This window comes from Panthera onca, chromosome C1, assembly GCF_046562875.1.
Source record: "Panthera onca isolate mPanOnc1 chromosome C1, mPanOnc1 haplotype 2, whole genome shotgun sequence".
NCBI classification, from domain to species: domain Eukaryota; kingdom Metazoa; phylum Chordata; class Mammalia; order Carnivora; family Felidae; genus Panthera; species Panthera onca.
The window spans coordinates 126,907,059-126,932,995 of record NC_138346.1 but is presented as its reverse complement, the minus strand read 5'-3'; the positions used below and the strand labels follow the sequence as shown (position 1 = coordinate 126,932,995).

At 37.7% G+C, this 25,937-nt stretch overlaps 1 protein-coding gene and 1 non-coding gene across 11 annotated transcripts in view; both read right to left on the bottom strand.

Moving 5' to 3' along the window:
* Positions 1-801: 801 nt before the first annotated feature.
* The window catches only part of LOC144617214 (uncharacterized), a 52,674-nt gene continuing 27,538 nt past the window's right edge, over positions 802-25,937 (bottom strand). For 2 of the 10 annotated variants that reach the window (XM_078451573.2, XM_078451576.2), the window contains 4 exons: positions 24,106-24,142; positions 23,442-23,499; positions 3,625-3,693; positions 802-3,399 (listed from right to left, as the gene is read on the bottom strand). In XM_078451573.2, coding sequence (XP_078307699.1) covers positions 3,650-3,693; positions 23,442-23,499; positions 24,106-24,142 — 139 coding nt within the window. In that variant the 3' untranslated portion in view covers positions 802-3,399; positions 3,625-3,649. Of the gene's footprint in view, positions 3,400-3,624; positions 3,694-20,297; positions 23,500-24,105; positions 24,143-25,937 lie in introns of those variants that run through there. The other 8 variants (XR_013557440.2, XR_013557439.2, XR_013557441.2 and 5 more) reach the window with 8 other exon arrangements.
* On the bottom strand, positions 6,301-6,385 carry TRNAQ-UUG (transfer RNA glutamine (anticodon UUG)). Its single transcript has one exon. It is a non-coding gene; the product is annotated as a tRNA-Gln (tRNA).

Below are 25,937 nucleotides of genomic sequence, written 5' to 3'. Positions count from 1 at the left end.
GGTTTCTTGATCTCTGCAGGAATAGATTCTCTGCTGTCTTCTATGCTTTTTTCAAGCCCAGTGATTAATCTTATGACTATTATTCTAAATTCTTGAACAGCTATATTGTTTATATCTGTTTTGATCAATTCTTTAGCTGTCATTTCTTCTTGGAATTTCTTTTGAGGAGAATTCTTCTGTTTCATCATTTTGGTTTTCTGTCCCTTATGTGTTTTAAAAGGTTGTTATGGGCAAGCACTACTATATTAAAGAGGGGTCATACACTGTCCAGGACCTGGCCATTCAGGAGATGTTTTTGGAATGTGTTATGTGCTCTCTCTTGTTTGAACTCTGGTTGTTTTATCTCCCTATTCGTAGTGATGTTTTGGGCCCTCCACCAGGTGTGCTTTGATTTGTTCATTGAAGTAGCCCTGGAAAAAAAGTTAAAAACAAAAAAACCCTGTAAACAAACCAAAAAAAATGGGGGAGGGAGTGAAGTGTTGGTCAAGAGGCCTCATCCCATACAAAGAGAGAAATAACAAGGGTAGGGAAAAAGAAAGGAAAAGAAAATTGACTAGGCAGAGAAACCATATGGCTTAATCCAGAGAGAGAGGGGGGAAAGTAAAGAAGGAGATATAGAATAGGTATAAAGAGAATAGATTAAATATGTCTGCTTAAACAAACCAACAACCAGAATAACCAGACTGGAGGAGGAAAGAAATACAAAGGATAAAAGGAAGAAAAAAAAAAAAAAATTATATATATATATATATATATATATATATATATATATATATATACACATACATACATACACAAATTAAATTAGAAAATGCAAAACCACTTGGTGCCTTGGAACCAGTGGCAGTGCTGGTCTGGAGGAGGGGCTGTCTGGTTGGTCAGCGTCAGGTAGATATCCACTTAACAGGTGCTGAAGGGAGTGGTTTGGTGTAGGCAGGTCCTGCCTCCACCGTGGGTCTGCTGTCCATTCCCTGAAGCACCACTCTGTTGATGGGGAGAAAAATGGTGACACCCAGTCTCTCCTCCCCAGATTGGGTGTCCCAAACCCAATCCTGAACTCTGTCCTGAACTCTGTTCAGGCAGCCCTCCAGTGCTGTGCAAGCACAAATAGGCCCGTTTTTTGTTTGTTTGTTTGGTTGGTTTTGTTTTGTTCTTTGGCTCCACAGTCTCCTGCACCTCCCTGAAGCTCACCTGGGATTCAAACCCAGATGTTCTAAAGGATCCTGCTCCACGCACCCTGATTCCAGGGAAGTGCCACTCCACCCTACCAATAAATGGCCCCTTACTGGTGGGCACAGGCATGGTCCTTTGTCCTTTGAATGGTTATATACCTTCTTCCCACAGCACTCAAGGGAGGGGGTTGCTTTCTCCCACTGCAAACTGCACTTCCGAACCAGTTACTGAGCCCGGAGCAGGCTCCCCTCCTCCCCAGGTGTGCAAACTGGACACCCAGCCCCAGTCCAGAGAAAGCCCCACAGTTAGAGATTGGATCTTTCTCCGTTTTTTTTTTCTGACCCCCTGCCCATGGTTTTTCTCTTGTATAAACACAGTCCTGCACTTCCACAGCCTCTCTTTCTCTTCCCTTTGCCTCTCTGCAGAAGGGGGATCCCTCCCCTCTGTGCTTACACCACCCATTTTATCTTTCCGAGTTCACAATCATGCACATATAGCCTACCAGGTTGTCCCCATCGGCCCCTGGAGACATCTCTGTCACTCTGCAGCCCAGACTCTTGAAATTCAAAGTCCTCTGGCCTCTAGACTGCTGTGTTTGAGGGACGAGGGAACTTCAAGTCCCCCTACTTCTCCACCATGTTGGATTTCACACACCAGCTCCCACCACGACTCTTCTTGGGCAGCAGACAGCCTCGTTGGGAGCCATGCTCTCAAGTCTCCAGCTCAACCACTCCACCTACATCAGAACAGGAACCCCCTACTTACATAAATCTCAAGTAAATCTTACCTGCGGCAGTGAGGAGCCTCACAGGCCTGCAGCCTGGCTGCAGGGCAGAACCAGCCAATTAGTTTTTAAAGTGCCCATAGATCTTTGTATCCTAGGGATCAAGTGTAAGTTTACATCAGATAACAAAAATAACAGTTTTCACTCTTTTCAGTAAAAGAATTTTTTTCATATATCATCAGCATATTAGGGGTTTTATTCAGTCTGAAAGCAGTCTTAGTCACTCAAAAAAGTTTTGTTCATAGTCTCTTGGCTTAAGTTTTTTAAAAAGTTGATTACTTGAAATCATTTAAGAAATGTTTGCACTCCAGGGAGAGGGGTTCAGAATGGCAGCATAAGAAGTTCATTCTGTATAAACGGATGGGCCTTGGGTATTAAACTAAGTGTAATAAGTCAGATGGAGGACAAATACCACATGATTTCATTAATGTATGGAATCTAAAAAAACCCAAATAAAAGACAAATAATATAAAAACAAACTCAGATACAGAGAACTGCTTGATGATTACCAGAGGGGAACTGTGTTGAGGGTGGGCAAAATGGGTAAAGGGGGTATATTTATGGTAATAGATGGTAACTAGACTTTTTGTGGTGATCACTTTGTAGTGTATACAGGTATTGAATTTTAATGCTGTACATCTGAAACTTATGTTATTTACAAATTTTACTCCAACAATAAAAAAATATGCTTGCATTCCCATCAGTTGTCAGTAGATGACAGCATAGGACATTAGTCACACTCCAGTAGAGAGAGAGTCATTATATATGAACATACACCGGCTGATTTTGTTGATATGTTTCCAGCCTGTCTGTGTGTGAAATTAAGCTACAAATCAATGACAATGAGACACCTTTTTAATTCTACTCCTGCAACTAATATAACACTCTATGTTAACTAACTAGAATTTAAATAAAAACTTGAAAAAAATATAGTGGACTGCTTAAGGAAATGTAAAAGCACACAAAAATACTAATTCAAAGGGATACATGAACTTCAATGCTTACAGCAACATTATTTCCAAGAGTCAAATTATGGAAACAGCCCGAGTGTTCAGGAACTGATGAATGGATAAAGAAGTTGTTGTATATATACACAGTGGAATATTACTCAACTGTAAAAAAGAATGACATTTTCCCATTTGCAGTGACATGGATGGAGCGAGAGACTATTATACTAAGTGAAATAAGTCAGAGAAAGACAAATACCATGTGATGTCACTCATATATGAAATTTAAGAGACAAAAAAAAGAGTAAAGGTGGGGAGAGAGAGGAAAAAAAACCCCAAGAAACAGACTCTTAACTATAGACAACAAAATGATGGTTACCAGTGGGGAGGTGGTGTAGGGATGGGTGAAATAGGTGATAGGGATTAAGGTGCACACTTATGTTGAGCACTGGGTGTTGTATGGAAGTGCAGCATCACCATATTGTACACCTGAAACTAATATTACACTGTACGTTAGTCAACTGGAATTTAAACTTAAAAAAAATAAAAAGTATAAACATTTAAAAATTAAGCAACATATTGCAAATGACCACTAGTTCAAAGAAGAACTCACAGTGAAAAGTAGAAACTATTTTAAGTTTAATAATAAAAACAATTTCAAAATTTGTGGGACACATCTAAAGCATGGTTTAGGAGGAAAATGTAAAGCTTTAAACATACCTGTTTTAAGAGAAGAAAGTGAAGTCTACAATTCCACATCCAGAAAAGGAGAAAGAAAGCCAATTAAATCTAAAGAAAAATAGAAGAAAGGCAATGATAAAGAGCAACAATCAGTGAACAGAAAACAGACACATAATAGAGAAAATAAAGCCAGAAGTTTAGTAAAACAATGACTCTTCTAGCAAGACTTATTAAGGGAAAAAAAAGAGAAAAACAACTTTTCAATACCTGGAGCAAAAAAGTGACATCTCTAACAGGAGGTATATGCCTTGGAGGGGCATGAGTTTTGAAAACCAGGATGATTCTTAACTCAATGTGAGTCTTATTTTTTTACACATGAGCTGATACCTGGGGAGACAGAGAAACTAGCTCCTGTATGGTTGTGTGGACTGCTGCAAGAACTACGGCTAATTTTACTCCTGCAGAAGAAGTGTATTGACAGCTGTTTCACTATTCCTATATCATTGTGGGTTTTTGTTTGTTTTTTAATATAATTTATTGTCAAATTAGCTAACATACAGTGTATACAGTGTGCTCTTGGCTTTGGGGGTAGATTCCTGTGATTCATCACTCACATACAACACCCAGTGCTCCTCCTAACAAGTGCTCTCCTCAATACCCATCACCCATTCCTCCCCCTCCCGTGTCCCCCCATCAACCCTCAGTTTGTTCTGTGCATTTAGAATTCCTCATGGTTTGCCTCCCTCTCTGTTTGTAACTATTTTTCCCCTTCCCTTCCCCCATGGTCTTCTGTTAAATTTCTCAAGTTCCACATATGAGTGAAAACATATATTTGTCTTTCTTTGACTTATTTCACTTAGCATAATACATTCTAGTTCCATCCATATTATTGCAAATGGCAAGATTTCATTCTTTTTGATCACCGAATAGTATTCCCTTGTATACATATACCACATCTTCTTTATCCATTCATTAGTTGATGGACATTTGGGCTCTTTTCACAATTTAGTTATTGTTGAAAGCACTGCTATAAACATTGGGGTTAATGTGCCCATATGAATCAGTACTCCTGTATCCTTTGGATAAATTCCTAGTAGTGTTATTGCTGAGTTCTAGGGTAGTTCTATTTTTAATTTTTTGAGGAACCTCCACACTGTTTTCCAGAGCGGCCACACCAGTTTGCATTCCCACCAACTGTGCAAGAGGGTTACTGTTTCTCCACTTCTATATCATTTTGAATAGATCCCTGCTAAGGAAATGTAGCCTCTGTTGTGTGTTGGCAAGACATGAAACTTATAAGACTGAGGCTCATAGGGAAAAAATGGTTTACCAAAATTCCCAATATGTATGGGAATGGGCAGAGGCTACTAGTATGAGCCACAAAGTGTTCCCAGTGGCCTGCTCAGCAAAGGACCTCAGCAGGTTGTGTTGCTGAAGAAACCAATGTCTAGCACAGCTACCTCAAACACCCCCACCATTTTTGACTCAGAGTTTTCACCCCATAGATTTTCGCATTTGCAAATTCTAGCTGCCCAAATCCCTCTTGGATCCCTTCCCCCATTCCCACTAGATCCCATGGACCACACTTGTAGCCCATAGTCTCTGTGATGGCAAGATGTCAGCCTAGAACATGACAGCTGACCCTACCACCATAGGCACATTTGAGACTAGCCTTTCCAGTTGTACAACTATATAGCTATACATGTCACTGGCCTGGCTGCTATCACCAGACTATATTGCCATGTGCATACCCATGGCAAGACCCTGGATCCACAGGAGCAAATGCCAACAGCCACGGCCTACATAGCTGTTTGTGGACCCAGACTGGTCCCATCTCCTGTCACTGGCCTGTATTGCTGTGCTCAAATACAGCTAACCCATGCAGCTGTGCACCTGCACTAATCCAACTTGACTCCAATTACCAACTTCCACTGCCATATGCACACCTGTGGCAAGACCCAGTAGCCACAGAAGTGCACACCCACAGCCAGAGCCCCCATAGCTGCAAGTGTGACTGAAGTTGACCTCAGCCCTTGCTCCTTGCCCAACACCTTGCCAATTCATGTATGTCTGCAACTACTCCTGCCACTACACAGCTGAGTGTGTGCATAAGACAACTCCAACTATAACCCCCACCTGGCCTATAGCAGCTAGACCAGGAGGCAACACTAAGGATACAAGCAACACTTGTAGCTACTGCAGACCCCCCCACAGAACTTATGAAGAACCACGTATTTGCTGATGTTGTGGATTCCAGCAGTCTGAGTCAATGAGACATCACATCTACCCCAGTCTAGGAGCCAGCACACACTTCTGCATGTGGCACTCTGTATCACTACCTGGGGTCACTACCTACAGCACTCTCTATTGTGCCCCAACCCACACGTGAAGGTCTTTCTTTACTGATGTCAGTCCCTGAAGTATGGTAGAGGTGAATGCTTCTTCAAATATGTGGAGGTATGTAAAGATATGTAAAGATAAAGGCATTACAAAAGTCAGAGAAACACACCATCCCTAAAAGAACACAGTCAACTTCTAGTAACTGACCCCAAAGAAATAGAAATAATAAATTGCCTGACAAACAATTCAAAATAATTATTTTAATTTTTTTTTATCTTTGAAGGAGAGAGGGACAGAGCATGAGTGGGGGAGGAGCAGAAAAAGAGGGAGACACAGAATTCGAAGCCGGCTCCAGGTTCTAAGCTGTCAGCACAGAGCCTGATGTGGGGCTCGAACCCACGAACCATGAGATCATGACCTGAGCCAAAGTCAGATGCTCAACCGACTGAGCCACCCAGGCGCCCCTCAAAATAATTATTTTAAAGATGATCAGAGGGCTACAAAAGAACATAGATATACAACTTAACTGTATCAGGAAAACAATAAAAGAGCAAAATGAGATAGAAAACAAACAATAAAAAGCAAAAAGAGAACATAAAAAAAGAACCAAACAGAATTCTAGAAGTGAAGAATACAAAGACTGAACTAAAGAGTTTAATAGAGAGCTTCAACAGCCAACTGGACCAAACAGAAGAATGAGTGAACTAGAAAACATTTGAAACTATCCAGTCAGAAGCGAAAAAAGTTTAAAAAGTGAAGAAAGCCTATGGGACTTATGGATGTTGTTAAGGGAAACTGCATTATTGGAGTCTCAGAAGGGCAAGAGTGGAAGAAATGAGCAAAAAACTTATTTAAATAAGAGCTGAGAATTTCCCAAAAGTGGTGAGAAATTTGGCTATCCAAATTCATGAAGCTTATAGGTTCCCAAATTCAATCAAAGAGATCTTCTCCAACACACATTATAATACAACTGTCAAAAATCAAAGAGGGGCACCTGTGTGGTTCATTTGGTTAAGCGTCTGATTCTTGATTTGAGCTCAGATCATGATCTCACAGTTTCATGAGTTTGAGCCCTACATCAGGCTCTGTGCTGGCAGTGAGGAGCCTAGTTGGGATTCTTTCTCTCCATTTTTCTCTGTCTCTCCCTCAATCATGCTGTCTCTGTCTCTCTCAAAACAAAAACAAAAAACAAATAAACTTTAAAAAATCAAAGACAAAGAGAATATTGAAGGTAGCAAGAGAAAAGAAGATTGTCACTTACAAGAGAACTCCCATAAAGCTACTAGTGGAATTCTCAGCAGAAATCATACAAGCCAGAAGAGAATGGGAGGATATATTCAAACTGCTAATTAATTAATTAATTAAAAAAAACTGCCAACCAAGAATACTTTATTTAGCAAAGATATCAGAAATAAAAGAAAATAAAGACTATCCAGAAAACAAAAGTTAAAGGAGTTATCACCACCAGATCCGCATTTCAGGAAATGCTGAAAGAAGTCCTTAAACCTGAAATGATCGGAAGCTATCAGTAACATAAAAACATGAAACTCTAAAACACACTGATGAGGGTAAGTATATAGTTAAAATGGGAATACTCCAATGCTATAATATGATGATATGTTAATCACTTAACTCTAGTACACTTAACTAACTAAAGTACAAAAGTACTCAAATAGCTATAGCTACAATTTTTAATGGATACACAATATAAGAAGATGCAAACTGTGATATCAAAAACAAAAACACTGGGAGAAGGAGAGAAGGGTAGAGTTTTTGTATGTGATTGAAGTTAACTTGCTATCAACTTAAACTGTTATAACTATAAATGTTTATGTAAGACTCAGGTAACCACAAAGGAAAAAAATCTATTATAGATACAAGATAAAGAGAAGGGAATCAAAGCATACCACTATGGGGGTGCTCGGTGGCTCAGCGGGGTAAGCACCTAACTCCTGATTTTGGCTCAGGTCATGATTTCATAGTTTGTGGGATCAAGCTCCATGTTGGGCTCTGTGCTGACAGTGCAGATTGTCTCCCTCTCTGCCCCTTCCCTGTGCACACACTCTCTCTCTCAAGATAAATAAATAAACTTTAAAAAAAGGATACCACTATGAAAAATCATCAGTGCAAACAGAAAGAAAATGAGACAGGATGATAGGAACAAAAGAACTACAGACAGCCAGAAAACAGTAAGTTGATATTAGAAAGAGCTTCACTATCAAAAATTACTGTAAGTGTAAATGGGTTAACTTCTCCAATCAAAGTTAAAGAGTAGCTCAGTGGATTTAAAAAACAATACCCAACAGTATCCTGAAAACAAGAGACTCACTTAATTTTAAGGACACAATAGGCTCATAATGAAGGATTGGAAAAAAGTATTCTATACAAATGCAAACCAAAACAGAGCAGCCATAGTTATACTTCTATCAGACAAAATAGATTTTAAATGAGAATCTGTAATAGGTGACAAGGTATCTCATTATATAATGATAAAGATGTCAATTCACCAAGAGATTATATTGATTGTACATATACATGCACCCAACATCAGAGAATCTAAATATATTAAGTAACAACTTACATCAGAAGAGAAATAATAACATGAGAATAGTAGAGGACTTCAATACTTCACTTTCAACAATGGATAGGTCATCCACACAGAAAACCAATAAGGAAGTGTTAGATTTGACCTATACTTTAGATGAACTGGACTTAACAGATTTATACAGAGCATTAAGTGCACAAAGAATATTCTCAAGAGTAGATCATGTGTTAGGTCAAAACACAAGTTTCAGAAAATTTAAAAAGATTGTCTCTTCTGACCACAACCTAAAAAAATCACAAATATGTAGAAATTAAACAATATGCTCCTGAACAACAGATCAAAGTAATCAAAAGTAAAACCAAACAATATCTTGAGGCAAAGGAAAAAGAAAATAAAACATAACAAAACTTAAGGCATGCAGCAAAAGCAGTTGTAAGAGGGAAAATTATAACAATAAATGCCTACATTTAAAAAAAGATCTCAAACAATCTAACTTTATACTGCAAGGAACTAGAAAAAGAACAAAGTAAGCCCAAAATTAGAAGAAGGAAGAAAATAACAAAGCTCAGAGCAGAAATAAATGAAATAGAGAAAAGAAAATATAAAACAAAGGGTTGTTTCTTTTAAAAGATAAACAAAACTAAAAAACCTTTAACTAGACTTGGCAAGAAAAAAAGAGGACTCAAATAAACAAAATTACAAATGAAAGAGTTGTTATAATAAATACCACAGAAATACAAAGGTTGATAATAGACTATTATGAACAATTATATATTAACAAATTGGACAACCTACAAGAAATGAATGAATTTCTAGAAACATAAACCTACCAGAATCATGAGGAAATAGGAAATATAAACTGACCAATAATGAGTTAGAAGATTGAATCAGTAATAAAAAACAACCCAACAAAGTAAAACCCAAGACCAGATGGCTTCCCTTGTGAAGTTTACCAACTATTCAAAGAATTAACACTGACCCTTCTCAAACTTTTCCAAAACTTGAAAAAGAGAAGACACTCCCAAATTTATTTTACAAGGCTAATACTACTCTGAAACCAAAGGCAGATAAAGACACTACAATAATATAAAAATCCCTTACAGATCAATATCCCTGATGAACATCAATGCGAAAATTATCAACAAAATATTATCACATTGATTTCAACAGCACATCAAAATATTCCCACACCATGATCAGGTGGGATTTATTACTGGGTTTCAAGGGCGGCTCAACAAATGTAAATCAATTAATGTAATATACAATATAAATGGAAGATAAAAATCATATGATTACCCTAGTAGATGCAGAAAAAGTATTTGACAAAATACAACATCAGTTGATGATAAAAATACTAAGCAAATTAGGTACAGAAGGAAAATACCTTATAAGGACAACTATATATGACAAACCCACAGCTAACATTATACTCAACAGTGTAAGGTTGAAAGCTTTTCTTCTAAGATCAGGAACAAAACAAGGACACCTACTCTCATCACCCCTATTTAACATAGCACTTGAAGTTCTAGCCACAGCAGTAATCAGGAAGAAGAGGAGAAGGAAGAGGGGGAGCAGAGGGAAGAGGAGGGAAAGGAGGGGAAGAGGAGGGAAAGGAGGAGGAGGGGGAAGAGGAGGGGGAAGGAGGAGGAGGAGAAATAAAAGGCATACAAATCATAAAGAAGTGTACCTGTCTTTGTTTGCAGATGATATGATCTTATATGTGGAAAATCCTAAAGACTACCAAAACACTTTTTTTTTTTTGAAATTTATTGTCAAATTGGTTTCCATACAACACCCAGTGCTCATCCCAAAAGGTGCCCTCTTCAATACCCATCACCCACCCACCCCCTCCCTCCCACCCCCCATCAACCCTCAGTTTGTTCTCAGTTTTTAAGAGTCTCTTATGCATTGGCTCTCTCCCACTCTAACCTCTTTTTTTTTTTTTCCTTCCCCTCCCCCATGGGTTTCTGTTAACTTTCTCAGGATCCACATAAGAGTGAAAACATATGGTATCTGTCTTTCTCTGTATGGCTTATTTCACTTAGCATCACACTCTCCAGTTCCATCCACGTTGCTACAAAGGGCCATATTTCATTCTTTCTCATTGCCATATAGTACTCCATTGTGTATATAAACCACAATTTCTTTATCCATTCATCAGTTGATGGACATTTAGGCTCTTTCCATAATTTGGCTATTGTTGAGAGTGCTGCTATAAACATTGGGGTACAAGTGCCCCTATGCATCAGTACTCCTGTATTCCTTGGGTAAATTCCTAGCAGTGCTACGGCTGGGTCATAGGGTAGGTCTATTTTTAATTTTTTGAGGAACCTCCACACTGTTTTCCAGAGTGGCTGCACCAGTTTGCATTGCCACCAACAGTGCAAGAGGGTTCCCGTTTCTCCACATCCTCTCCAGCATCTATAGTCTCCTGATTTGTTCATTTTGGCCACTCTGACTGGCGTGAGGTGATATCTGAGTGTGGTTTTGATTTGTATTTCCCTGATGAGGAGCGACGTTGAGCATCTTTTCATGTGCCTGTTGGCCATCTGGATGTCTTCTTTAGAGAAGTGTCTATTCACGTCTTCTGCCCATTTCTTCACTGGGTTATTTGTTTTTCGGGTGTGGAGTTTGGTGATCTCTTTATAGATTTTGGATACTAGCCCTTTGTCCGATATGTCATTTGCAAATATCTTTTCCCATTCCGTTGGTTGCCTTTTAGTTTTGTTGGTTGTTTCCTTTGCTGTGCAGAAGTTTTTATCTTCATGAGGTCCCAGTAGTTCATTTTTGCTTTTAATTCCCTTGCCTTTGGGGATGTGTCAAGTAAGAAATTGCGACGACTGAAGTCAGAGAGGTCCTTTCCTGCTTTCTTCTCTAGGGTTTTGATGGTTTCCTGTCTCACATTTCGGGTCCTTTATCCATTTTGAGTTTATTTTTGTGAATGGTGTGAGAAAGTGGTCTAGTTTCAACCTTCTGCACGTTGCTGTCCAGTTCTCCCAGCACCATTTGTTAAAGAGACTTTTTTCCATTGGATGTTTTTTCCTGCTTTGTCAAAGATTAGTTGGCCATACGTTTGTGGGTCTAGTTCTGGGGTTTCTAGTCTATTCCATTGGTCTATGTGTCTGTTTTTGTGCCAATACCATCCCGTCTTGATGATTATAGCTTTGTAGTAGAGGCTAAAGTCTGGGATTGTGATGCCTCCTGCTTTCCACCAAAACACTTTTAGAACAAATAAATTCAATAATGTAGCAGGGTACAAAATTAACCTAGAGAAATAACTTGAGTTTCTATACACTAACAACAAAATGTCTGAAAAATAAATTAAGAAAGCAATATCATTTACCACAGCATCAACAACAATAAATTATTTAGGAATAAATTTAAACAAGGAGGTAAAACATCTATATGCAGAAAACTATAAGACATTGATAAAAGAAATTGAAGACAACACAAATAAATGGAAAGATAGTCTATGTTCATGGACAAAAAGAGTCAATATTGTTTAAATGTCCATATTACCTACAGCTATCTAAATTCAATGCAATTCCTACCAAAAGTCTAATGGCATTTTTTACAAAAATAGAAAAAACAATTCTAAAATTTGTAAGGGAATCACAGAAGACCCTGAAGAGTCAAAACAATCCCAAGAAAGAAAAGAAAAGCTAGTCAGTACACTTCATCATTTGAAACTATGGTAAAAGCTATAGTAATCAAAACAGTATAGTACTGGCAAAAAATAGCACATAGACAAATGAAACAAAATAGCACAGAAATAAACCCTCTTATATATGTACATATACAATCAACTAGTATTTGATAAGGAAGCTTAGAATATGCAACTGGGAAAGGATAGTCTATTCAAGAAATGGTTTTGGAAAACTGGAAAACCACATGTGGAAGAATAAAATTAGATCAATATTTTAAAGCACTTACAAAAATTAACTCAAAGTAGATTATAAACTTAAACATAAGACTTGAAACCACAAAATATAATATTTCTCCTAGAATATAGGAGAAAACTCCTTGAAAATAGTCTTGGCAATGAGTTTTTGAACATGACATCAAAAGTAAAGCAATAAAAGCAAAAATTAACAACTGGGATTATATCAAGCTAAAATGCTTTTGCACAACAAAGGAAACAATCACAAAAATGAAAAGGCAATCCATGCAATGAGAGAAAATAACTGCAAATTATATATCTGTTAAAGGGCTAATATCCATAATAGGCAAAGAAGTCATACAACTCAATAGCTGAAACCAACACTCAAATGGTCAAATGACCTGAAAAGACATTTTTGAGAAGAAGACATAGAAATGGCTAACAGGATATTGGCCTGTAATTCTGCTTTTAAGTGGGGTCTTTGTCTGGTTTTGGAATCAAGGTAATGCTGGCTTCATAGATGAGCTTAGCAGTTTTTCCTACATTTCTATTTTTTCAAACAGGTTCAAGGGGAATAGGTATTAACTCTTCTTTAAGTGTCTGGTAAAATTCCCCTGGGAAGTCATCTGGCCCTGAACTTTTGTTCATTCAGAGATTTTTTATTACTGATTCAATTTCTTTGCTGGTTATGAGTCTGTTCAAATTTTCTATTTCTTTCTGTTTCAGTTTTGGTATTTTGTGAGTTTCTAGGAATTTGTCCAATTCTTCCAGATTGCCCAGTTTGTTGGCATTTAATTTTTCATAATATTCTCATTGTTTGTATTTCTGTGAGTTTGTTATTTCTCCTCTCATTTGTGATTTTATTTGGGTACTTTCTGTTAAATCTGGTTAGGGGGTTATCAATTTTATTATTTTTTTTCAAAGAACCAGCTCCTGGATTCCTAGATCTGTTCTACTGTATTTTCACTTATATATCATTTTTCTCTAATCTTTATTATTTCCCTTCCTCTGCTGCTTTAGGTTTCATTTGTTCTTTTTCCAGCTCCTTTAGGTATAAGTTTACATGCTTATTTGAGACATTCTTGCTTCTTGAGATAGGCTTGTATTGCTATATACTTCTCCCTTAAGACCACTTTTGCTGCATTCCCAATGTTTTGGGCTGTTGTGTTTTCCTTTCATTTGTTTCTATGTATTTTTTAAAATTTCTTCTCTGATTTCTTGGTTGACCCATTCATTCTTTAGTTGGATGTTCTTTAACCTCCGTGTATTTGTGGTCTTTCCAATTTTTTTTCTTGTGGTTGACTTAATTTCACAGTGTTGTAGTCAGAAAATATGCATGGTATGATATCAATCTTTTTGTATTTGTGGAGGCCTTATTTGTTTCCTTAGTATGTGATCTATTCTGAAGAAAGTTCCATGTGCTTTGAAAAGAATGTGTATTCTGCTGCTTTAGGATGAAATGTTCTGAATATATCTGTTAAGTCTATTCGGTACAGTGTGTCATTCAAAGCCATTGTTTCCCTGTTGTTTTTCTGCTTAATCTATCCATTGCACTAAGTGTGGTGTTGAAGTCCCCTACTATTATTGTAATATTATCAATGAGTTACTTTGTTTGTTGTTAATTGTTTCATACATTTGGTTGTTCCAAGTTGGCATAAATGTTTATGATTATTAGATCTTGTTGGATAGTCCCCTTTATTATGATATAGTGCCATTCTTCATCTCTGTTACAGTCTTTGGTTTAAAATCTATGCTGTCTGATATAAGTATTGCTACTCTGGCTTTCTTTTGATGTCCATTTCCATGATAAATGTTTCTCTACCCCATCACTTTCAATCTTCAGGTCTCTTTAGGTCTGAAATAAATATCTTAGAGGCAGTGCATAGATGAATCTGGGTTTTTTTTTTTTTATCATTTTGACACTCTATGCCTTTTTATTGTTTAGTCCATTTATATTCAGAGTATTTATTGATACATATTCAGTATCATTTTATTACTTGCTTTGCCATAGTTTCTAGAGGTTTTCTCTGTTCCTTTCTCATCTTTGTCGATTTTGGTCTTTCTGTCCCACTCAGAGAGTCCCTTTAACATTTCTTGCCAGACTGGTTTACTAGTCATGAACTCCTTTAGTTTTTACTTGTCTGGGAAACTCTGTCTCGCCTTCTATTCTGAATGATAGTCTTGCTGGATAGAGTATTCTTGGCTGCAGATTTTTTCCCATTTGGCATGTTGAACATACTATGCCACTACCCTCTGGCTTGCCAAGTTTCTGTGGAGACATCTGCTGCTAACCTTATTGGTGTTCCCTTGTAATTTAGGGACTTCTTCAGTTTTTCCGATTTTAGGATTTTTTCTTCATCTATTTTGCAAATTTTACTACAATATGTCTTGGTGTTTGCCTGTTTTTGTTTATTTTAATGGGAGTTATCTGTTTCCTGGATTTGGATATCCATTTCCTTCCCCAGATTAGGGAAGTTTTCAGCTAAATTTCCCCAAATAAACCTTTTGCCCCTCTTTCCTTTCTTCTTCTGGGACTCCTATAATATGAATGTTAGTATGTTTGATGGAGTCACCAAGTTGTCTCTCTTCTTTCATGACCCAAGATTTTTCTTTGCTCTTTTGTTCATCTTCATTTGTGTCCATAATTCTATGTTCTATATCACTTACTCGTTCCTCTGCTTTTCCTTCCTTGTGGCCATTAATCTGCTTCATTTCAAATCTTGGTTACTACATTTTTCATTTTGGCCTGATTGGTTTTTAGCTCTTTTATCCCTGTGGTAAGGGTCTCCCTCATGTCTCCTATGCTTTTCTCAAGCTCATCTAGTATCCTTATAATTATTGCTTTAAATTCTGGATCAGGCATATTAATTATATCTTTTTTGATCCAATCCCTGGCTGTGACCTTTTCTTGTTCTTTCTTTTGGGATGAATTCCTCCATCTAGGCATTTTGTCTAGGCATCTGTCTTCTATATGTTAGAAAAGCCTGTTATGTTTCCTGCTCTTGAGAGTAATGGTCTTATGAGAAGAGGTCATATAATGTCCAGTGCCTGGCACTTTGGGGAGTGTCTCTGGTGTGTGCTGCAAGTACTCTGCTGCTGGTTTCAGCTGCTCTATCCACCAGGTCAGTCTTCTGCAGAGTTTCTCCTTGCCAGCAGTGTGGAGTGTTTGTACTTTGGCCAGTTCATGCCGAGTTTTAACTATACGTGCTCTAGTCTGCTTGCTAAAAGAGACCCAATGGTATTTACACTAGAACTGAAGCTTTGCAGAACCCAATGGTAGTAGATGTGGTGCATGCAGGGGTTTGTGCTGGTCTTATGGGGGAGAGGCCTTCTATGCTGGTCCTAAGGCACACTTGGCTGAGCAATGCAGTACCAGCAGAGCACAGGGAGGGCAAGACTTGGTATAAGCAGGTGAGGCGGCCAGTGTTGGCTTTGTGCTGTTGACTGAAGTTGGTTTATGCTGAGGGGTGGGGGAGATAAATGGTGCCAGCCTGCCCCTTTGTCCCTGGAGATGGTAGTCCATCCTTGCTGAATTCAGGAGAATTCAAAAGTTCCAGCCAAAAGTTCCTTACCCAGCAAGGCTGCCATCCAGAATAGGAGAGATAAGAAGATACTCTATGTAGAAAACCCAAAAGACTCCACCAAAAAATTTCTAGAACTGATACAGGTATTCAGCAAAGTCACAGGATATAAAATCAATGTACAGAAACCAGCTGCATTTCTATACACCAATAATGAAGAAGCAGAAAGATAAATGAAAGAATCAATCCCATTTACAATTGTACCCAAACACATAAGATACTTAGGAATAAACCTAACCAAAAGATCTGTATGTGGAAAAATATAGAATGCTTATAAAAGAAATTGAAGAAGACACAAAGAAATGAAAAAACGCCACATGTTCATGGGTTGGAAGAACAAATATTGTTAAAATATCTATACTAGCCACAGCAATCTACACATTCAATGCAACCCCAATCAAAATAACACCAGCATTCTTCACAGAGCTAGAACAAACAATTCTAATATTTGTATGGAACCAAAGAAGACACTGAATGGCCAAAGAAACCTTGAAAAAGAAAAACTGGAGGCATCACAATTCTGGACTTCAAGTTGTATTACAGAGCTGGAATCATCAAAACACTATGGAACTGGCACAAAAACAGACACACAGATCAATGGAACAGAATAGGGATCCCAGAAATGGACCCACAAACCTATAGCCAATTAATCTCCAACAAAGCAGAAAAGAATATCCGATGGAAAAATGACAGTCTCTTCAGCAAATGGTGCAGGGAAAATTGGACAGCGACATGTAGAAGAATGAACCTGGACCACTTTCTTACACCATACAAAAAACAAACTCACAATGGATGAAAGATTGAAATGTGAGACAGGAAACCATCAAAATCATAGAGGAGAAAACAGGCAACCACCTCTTTGACCTTGGCTATAGTGACTTCTTACCAGGCATGTTTCTGGAGGCAAGGGAAACAAAAGCAAAAAGGAACTATTGGGACCTCATCAAAATAAAAAGCTTCTGCACAGCAATGGAAACAATCAACAAAACTAAAAGTCAACCATCAGAATGGGAGAAGATATTTATAAAAGCCATATATGATAAAGGGTTAGTATCCAAAATATATAAAGAAATTATAAAACTCAACACCCCAAAAAATAAATATTCCAGTAAAGAAATGGGCAGAGACATGTATAGACACTTTTCCAAAGAAGTCATCCAGGTGGCTAACAGATACATAAAAAGATGTTCAATATCACTCATCGTCAGGTAAATACAAATCAAAACCACAATGAGGTACCACTTCACACCTGTCAGAATGGCTAAAATTAACAACTCAGGAAACAGATGTTCATGAGGACGTGGAGAAAAGGGAACACTTTTGCACTGGTGGTGGGAATGCAAACTGGTGCAGCCACCTTTGGAAACAATATGGAAGTTCCTCCAAAAAGTCAGAACTACCCTACAACCAAGCAATTGCACTGCTAGGTATTTATCCAAGGATACAAAAATGCTGATTCAAAGGGGCACAGGCACACCAATGTTTATGGCAGTGCTATAAACAATAACCAAATTACAGAAAGGGCCCAAATGTCCATCAACTGATGAATATATAAAGATGTGGTATGTGTGTGTGTGTACACATACACACACACACACACACACACACACACACACACACACACAATGAAATATTACTCAGCAATCAAAAAGAATTATATCTTGTCATATGCAACAATGTTGTTGGAACTAGAGTGAATTATGCTAAGCGAAATAAGTCAATCAAAGAAAGACAAATATCATATGGTTTCACTCATATGTGGATTAAGAAACAAAACAGATGAACTTAGGGGATGGGAAGGAAAAATAAAATAAGATAAAAACAGAGAGGGAGGCAAACAAGAGAGTCTTGAATATAGAGGACAAATTGAGGGTTGCTGGTGGGGAGGTGGGTGGGTGGATTGGCTAAATGGGCAATGGGCATTAAGTAGGGCATTTGTTGTGATGAGCACTGGGCGTTAGATATAAGTTACAAACTAGACTATGTTACATTTTATTTACTGTTAAATAGGGAACCGGGAGATCATGACCTGAGCCGAAGTCAGACACCTAACCAACTGAGCCACCCAGGTGCCCCTGCAGGGTTTTTTTTAATGTTTTTTTATTTATTTTTGAGACAGAGAGAGACAGAGCATAAGCAGGGGAGGGGCAGAGAGGGAGGGAGACACAGAATCTAAAGCAGGCTCCAGGATCTCAGCTGTCAGCAGAGAGTCAGATGCGGGGCTCAAACTCACAGACTGTAAGATCATGACCTGAGCTGAAGTCGGACACCTAACCAACTGAGCCACCCAGGAGCCCCAGTTCTCTTTTTCAATAAAGTCTCCACGTGGTTTTGGAATCAAGACAATGTTGGCCTCATAGAATGAGTTTGGAAAATTTCCTTCCATTTCTATTTTTTTGGAACAGTTTGAGAGAAATAGGTATTAACTCTTCTTTAAACATTTGGTAGAATTCCCCTACAAAACCATCTGGTCATGAACTTTTGTTTGTTGGTGGATTTTTTGTTACTGATTCAATTTCTTTGCTGGTTATGGGTCTGTTCAAATTTTCTATTTCCTTCTGTTTCAGTTTTGGTAATTTGCATATTTCTAGGAATTTGTCCATTTTTTCTAGATTTTCCAGCTTGTTGGCATATAATTTTTCATAATATTCTCTTATAATTGTTTGTATTTTTGTGACATTATTTCTTCTCTCTCATTTGTGATTTTATTTATTTGGGTCTTTTTTCTTTTTGATAAGTCTGGGTAGGAATTTTCAATTTTATTCTTTTAAACAACAAGCTCTTAGTTTCATTGATCTGTTCTACTAGGTTATTTTTGTTTGTTTCTATATTGTTTATTGCTGGTCTAATCTTTATTATTTCCCTTCTTCTACTGGCTTTAGGCTTTATTTGCTGTTACTTTTCTTGTTCCTTTAGTTGTAAAGATAGGTTGTGTATTTAAGACTTTTCTTGCTTCTTGAGCTAAACTTGTATTGCAATATACTTCCTTCTTAGGACTGCCTTTGCTGCATTCAAAAAATATTGGACTGTCATATTTCATTTTCATTCCCTTTCATGTACTTACCAATTTCTTCTTTAATTTCTTGGATAACCCGTTCATTATTTAGTAGGAATTTCTTTAACCTCCATGTATTTCTGATCTTCCCTCATTTTTTCTTGTGGTTGACTCCAAGTTTCATAGTGTTCTGGTCTGAAAATATGCATGGTATGATCTCAATCGTTTGTAGTTATTGAAAGCTGATTTGTGACCCATTATGTGATCTGGAAAATGTTCCATGTGCACTCAAAAAAATGTGTATTCTGCTGCTTTAGGATGAAATGTTCTGAATATATCCATCCCATGGTTAAGTCCATCCAACCCAGTATATTATTCAAAGCCATTGTTTCCTTGTTGATTTTCTGCTTAGATGATCTGTCCATTGCTGTACATGAGGTGTCAAAGTCCCCTACTATTATTGAATTATTTTCAATGAGTTTATTTATGTTTGTGATATATATATATATATATATATATATATATATATATATATATATATATATATATATTCGGGTGTTCCAATTTTGGGATATACACATACATATATATATTCGGGTGTTCCAATTTTGTGGTATAAATATGTACAATTGTTAGATCTTGATGGGTAGGCCCCTTAATTATGATATAATGCCCTCCTTCATCTCTTGCTAGTCTTTTTTTTTAAGTTTATTTATTTATTTTGAGAGATACAGAGAAAGCATGAGTGGGGGAAGGGCAGAGAGAGAAAGAATCTTAAGCAGGCTCTGCACTGTCAGCATGGAGCCCAATGCAGGGATCAAACTCACGAAACTGTGAGATCATGACCTGAGCCTAAACCAAGAGTCAGACACTTAATTGACTGAGCCAACCAGGTGCCACTTTTGTTACAGTTTTGTTTTAAAGTACAGTTTTTCTGATGTACGTATGGGTACTCCAGCTTTCTTTTGACATCTGTCAGCATGACAGATGATTATCCACTCCCTCAGATTCCATCTGCAGGTGTCTTTAGGTCTAAAATGAGACTCTTGAAGGCAGCATATAGATGGATCTTGTTTTTTTAATCTATTCTCATACCTTCTATCTTTTGATTGGAGCATTTAGTCCCTTAACATCCAGAGTGATTATTGAAAGATATGAGTTTAGTGCCATTGTGTTACCTATAAAGTAGGTGTTTCTGGTGATGCTCTCTGTTCCCCTCTAGTCTTTGTTGCTTTTGGTATTTTTCCCCCCACTCCAAGAGTCCCCCTTAAAATTTCTTGCAGGGCAAGTTTCATGGTCATGAACTCCTTTAATTTTTGTTTGCCTTGGAAACTCTTTTTTTTTATTGTTTATTCATGTTTTTGAGAGAGAGAGAGAGAGATGCACACACAGAATCTGAAGCAGTCTCCAGGCTCTGAGCTGTCAGCACAGAGCCTAATGCACAGCTTGAACTCACAAGGAGCCATGAGATCATGACCTGAGCTGAAGTTGGATGCTCAACTGACAGCCTCCAAGGTGCCCTGGGAAACTCTTTCTCTCTTTTTCTATTCTGAATGACAGCCTTACTAAAGAAATCTTGACTTGATCCTTTTCTCATTCATCACGTTGAATATTTCCTGCCACTCCTTTCTGGGCTGCCATGCTTCTGTGGACAGATCTTCTGTGACCTGATCTGTCTTCCTTTGTAGGATGAGAACTTTTTTCCCCCTTGCTCTTTTCATGATTCTTTCCTTGTCAGTTTATTGTGTGAATTTGACTATGATATGCCTTGATGGTGTTCAACTTTTGTTGTATTAAATGGGAGTTCTCTGTGCTTCTTGGATTTTGATGTCTGTGTCCTTTCCCAGGTTAGGGACATTTTCAGCTATAATTTTCTCACAGAAACCTTCTTCCTGTTTTTCTCCCTTAATCTTCTGGGACTCCTATGATATGAATGTTCTTCCTCTTAATAAGTCACTGAATTCTCTAAGTCTTGTATTATGATCTTTTTGCCTTTGTTTCTGTCTTCTTTTCAGCTTCATTATTTTCCATAATTTTATCTTCTGTATCACTGTTCACTGCTCTGCATTGTCCATCCTCACTGTAATGGCATCCATTCAAGATTGTATCTCAGTTATAGCATTTTTTTTGTGTGTGTGACTAGGTTTTCTTTTATCTCAGGGATGAAAGAATGGGATTCTCTAGTGTCCTCTATTCTTTTTTCAACCCCAGGTACTATTCTTATAAGCATGGTTTTAAGTTCTAGTTTAGACATCTTACTCATACCTGTGCTGATTAAATTCCTGGACATCATTTCTTCCTGTTCTTTCTTTTGCTTTTTGGGAACACAGCTCAAGATCATAAATCAAGATCATCAGGGAAATACAAATCAAAACCATGATGAGATACCACCTCACACCTGTCAGAATGGGTAAAATTAACAATACAAGAAACAACAAGTGTTGGCAAGGAAGCAGAGAAAGAGGAACCCTCTTGTAATGCTGGTGGCAATGCAAACTGGTGCAGCCACTCTGAAAAACAGTATGGAGGTTTCTCAAAAAGTTAAAAATAGAACTAGCCTACAATCCAGCGATTGATTAGGTATTTAACCAAAGGATACAAAAATACAGATTCAAAAGGGTAAATGCACACCGATGTTTATAGCAACAATATCAACAATAGCCTAACTAAACAGAGAGCAAATGCCCTTAGGCTAATGAATGAATATGAGATATATGTATGTATATATGTCTTACTATATATATATATACATATACATATATATGTATATATATCATACACACACACACATACACAGAGAATGGAATATTACTCAGTCATCAAAAAGAATGAAATCTTGCCATCTGCAATGATGTGGATGGAGTTACAGTGTATTATGCTAAGCAAAATAAGTCAGTCAGAGAAAGACAAATACCATATGATGTCTCTCATATGTGGAATTTAAGAAAAAAGCAGATAAACATAAGGCAAGGTTGGGAAGAAAGGAAAAAGAAAAGAGAGACAGGGAAAAAAACCATAAGAGACTCTTAATGATAGAGAACAAACTGAGGGTAGATGGAGGGAGGAGGGTGTGGGATAGGCTAGATGACAGGTGACAGGTATAAGGAAGGCAACTGTTGTGATGAGCACTGGGTACTGTATGTAAGAGACCAATCACTGAATTCTACTCCTGAAACCAATATTGCACTCTATGTTAACTATCTAGAATTTAAATAAAAATTTAAAAACTAAATAAAATAAAATAAAATAGGATAAATAAACATGAGCCAACTATATGTTGTCGAAGGAAAAACATTTTAGATACAAAGACACAAATAGAGTAAAAGTAGAAAGGATGAAAAAGACATATTAGGCAACCACAGGAAATCTGGAATACAAATGTAAATATAAGATAAAATAGACCTTAAAACAAAACAAAATAAAACAAAAATTATTAAGAAGAAAATATTATAATTATAATTGGGTCAATTTGTCAGGAAGATAATTTTAAAATATAAACATACATATACCCAATAACAGAATATGAAAATATATAAAGAAAAAAAGAAAGAAAGGGAGAATACGTGCAAACAATAATAGTTGGAGACTTCAGTGACACACTTTCAACAATGAACAGGACTAGTTCAACTGGAAAGATGGTGAAATAGAAAGACCCTAAGATACAACCCTCATCCCACAGATACAACTAGATAACATAGGTGTAAATAACCCAGAAAACCACCTGAAGACTGGCAGAACAAACTCCACAAGTAAATGTAAAGAAGAGGCAACATTGAGTGTAGGAAGGGCAGAGACCCAGGGGGGAGTTAAACAGACCAGTGGGACTATCTGCAGGAAAGAGGCACACACAGGTGCAGTCAGGGAAGGGAAACAGACTGTCACACCAGGAAACCCACACGGGGAAGATGAATCTCCATAAAATTTGGCTTTGAAAACAAGAATGGCCAAATTTCATGACTTTTAACAACCAGTGGGACTTAAAACCGTAATTTAAAAAATCAGTGGTCTCAGCTCTAGGAGAGCTGAGAGAACAAGAGGAAATTGAATCCCTGCCCCTAAGGAGACAGCACAAGAAGCACCCCCCAGAGTACAGCAAAGAAGCAGAAGTTTGAAAAATGCCTGGGACATATGGAAGGGAGAGTAGCTTACTAAACGCAGAGCATATCCTAGGGGGACAAAGATCATTGGGACACTCCTCCAGGAACAAAGGAGCTGGCAGGTGCCATTTCTCACCCCCACACCCCAACATAAACACGCAACTACCTGTAGAAACCAGTGTGGTGCTGACACTTGTTACCAAAATTGATAACACCAAGTGTCCTGCTAGATACACCTCCTCACGCTTTGGCAGATCTTTCCACTAAACCCAGGCCTGCCGCAGTCCCTGCACTGAGCTCCCCTCACAGAGGACTGGATCACAAACCCTGCTAACACGGCATGCCACACCCCTCCACATGTTACTATCTACCTCCTCCAATACACTCTTGCCGGAGACATTCCAAAGTCATACTATACCTGGCAGTGTATAAACAGCCCCAACAGAGGCTGGCACCACTCCAAAGTGATTCCTGCCCTGGGGAGAGAGAAAGATAACCACACACACTAGTTAGACTTTGATCATAGCAAAGGACACAGGGTAGACAGTTGGTCTGACTTCATTCTGTGCCCTCCAATGAAAACTTCTCAGGTTACAACACAAGGAAAGCACGTGGCAATTTGGTGCTACTGCATTATCTGACAAATGCCTGTCTGACTCAACTCAAGTCCAAGGCAGCCCCAAATTGGCCCACTAACACTACAGGGACCAGACACTGCCCAGAACAAGCAAAGAGAACTGCTGACGACTGTACTGAAAGAAAAAGCAGCTAAGCCACAATAGTACGGGGGCACACAACACACATAGGAGACACCCACAAAGTGCCAGACTCCACTGAACAAAGGACACTTCAATGCAGAGCACTACAGAATCTCTTCTTCATAAGGGCACTGCTTTCAAGAGCAGGAGACATAACTGGATTTCCTACCATACAGGAACAGACACAGCGTTAAAGAAAATGAGGACACAGAGGAATATGTCCCCAGTGAAAGAATGGGACAAAATTACAGCAAGACACTAAGGGAAATGGAGATAAATAGTATGCCTGACAGAGACTTTAAAGTAATGATCATAAATACTCACCTGACTTGAGAAAATAGTGGAGGACATCAGTAAGAATCTTAAAAAGGAGATGAAAAAGAACCAATCAGAAAAGAACACAATAAATGAAACTAAAAATATATTTGATGGAGTAAATAGAAGACTAAAGAAAGCAGAACATATCAATGACCTGGATGGCAGAGTAATAGAAAGTAATTAAACAGAGCAAGTGAGAGAAAAAAACATGCAAAATGAGAATGGACTTAGGGAACACAGTGACACAATCAAGTGTAATAACATTCACATCATAGGGGTACCAGAAGGAGAGAGAAATGCGGGAAGAAAATTAATTTGAGTAATAATAAGTTCCCAAATCTGGGAAAAGAAACAGAAATGCAGGTCCAGGAGGCACAGAGATACACCCCACGAAATCAACTCGAGGAGGTTTACACAAAGACACATAATAATTAAAGCAGCAAAAGGTACCAATAAAGAGAATTTTAAAAGCAGCAAGAGAGAGAAAAAAAAAAGTTACATTCAAGGGAAACTCCACCAGGAGATCAGCTGATTTTTCAGCAGATACTCTGCAGGCCAGAAGTCTGTGGCATGATATATTTTAAGTGCTAAAAGGAAAAAGTTTGCAGCCACGAATACTCTATCCAGCAAGGTGATAATTCAGAATAGAAGGAGAGATAGAGTGTGTCATACAAACAAAAGTTAAAGGAATTCATGATGATTAAATTAATCCTACAAGAAATGTTAAAGGGGACTCTGAGTGGAAAAGAAATTCCATGAGCAAGAGTATGAAAAAGTGGGAAGCAAAAAAAAAAAACAGTAAAAATAATGTATCTGTAAAAATCAGTAAAGGGACTCACAAAATAACAGGTTGTAGAAGCTGACACCTATACCCAAAATGAGGGAGAGAGGGAGGAGTAAAGAATAGGCACAAAGTTAAGCAACCACCAACTTAATATAGACTTCTATATATGTATACATATTAGATTATATACAAACCTAATGGTAACCACAAATAAAAAGCATTAATAAATATTAAAAAAAGAGAAATCCAAGTATATCACTAAAAAAAAAAAAAGACAACTTATAGTAAGAGAAGACAGCAAGGGAAGAAAGGAACAGAGAAGAACTATAAAAACAACCATAAACCAAGTAACAAAATGATAATAAATACATACCTGTCAATAATTACTTTGAATGTAAACGGACTAAATTCTCAAATTAAAGGCATATGGTGATGGAATGGATAAAAAAATAAGACCCATCTATATGCTGCCTATAAGAGATTAATTTCACATTAAATTAATGTGATTGAAAGTGAGAGGCTATAAGGCACCTGGGTGGCTCAGTTGGTTAAGTATCTGACTTCAGCTCAGGTTCATCTCGCAGTTTGTGAGTTTGAGCCCCATGTCAGGCTCTGTGCTGAAAGCTCAGAGCCTGGAGCCTATTTCAGATTCTGTGTCTCCCTCTCTCTCTGCGCCTCCACTGCTCACATTCTGACTCTCTCTTTCTCTCAAAAAGAAATAAACATAAAATAATGTTTTAAAATAAAGTGAGAGGATAGAGCAAGGAAACAATGGCTTTGAATGACATGCAGGGCCAGATAGACTTAACAGATATATATAGAACATTTCATCCTAATGCAGCAGAATACACATTCTACTCAAGTGCACATGGAACATTCTCCAGAATAAATCACAAACCAGCCTTCAATAAGTACAAAAATATCTATATCATACCATGCATATTTTCAGACCACAACATTATGAAACTCAAAAACAACCACAAGAAAAAATTTGGAAAGTCCTTGAAATCTATGAAATTGAAGAACATCTGACTAAAGAATTAATGGGCTAACC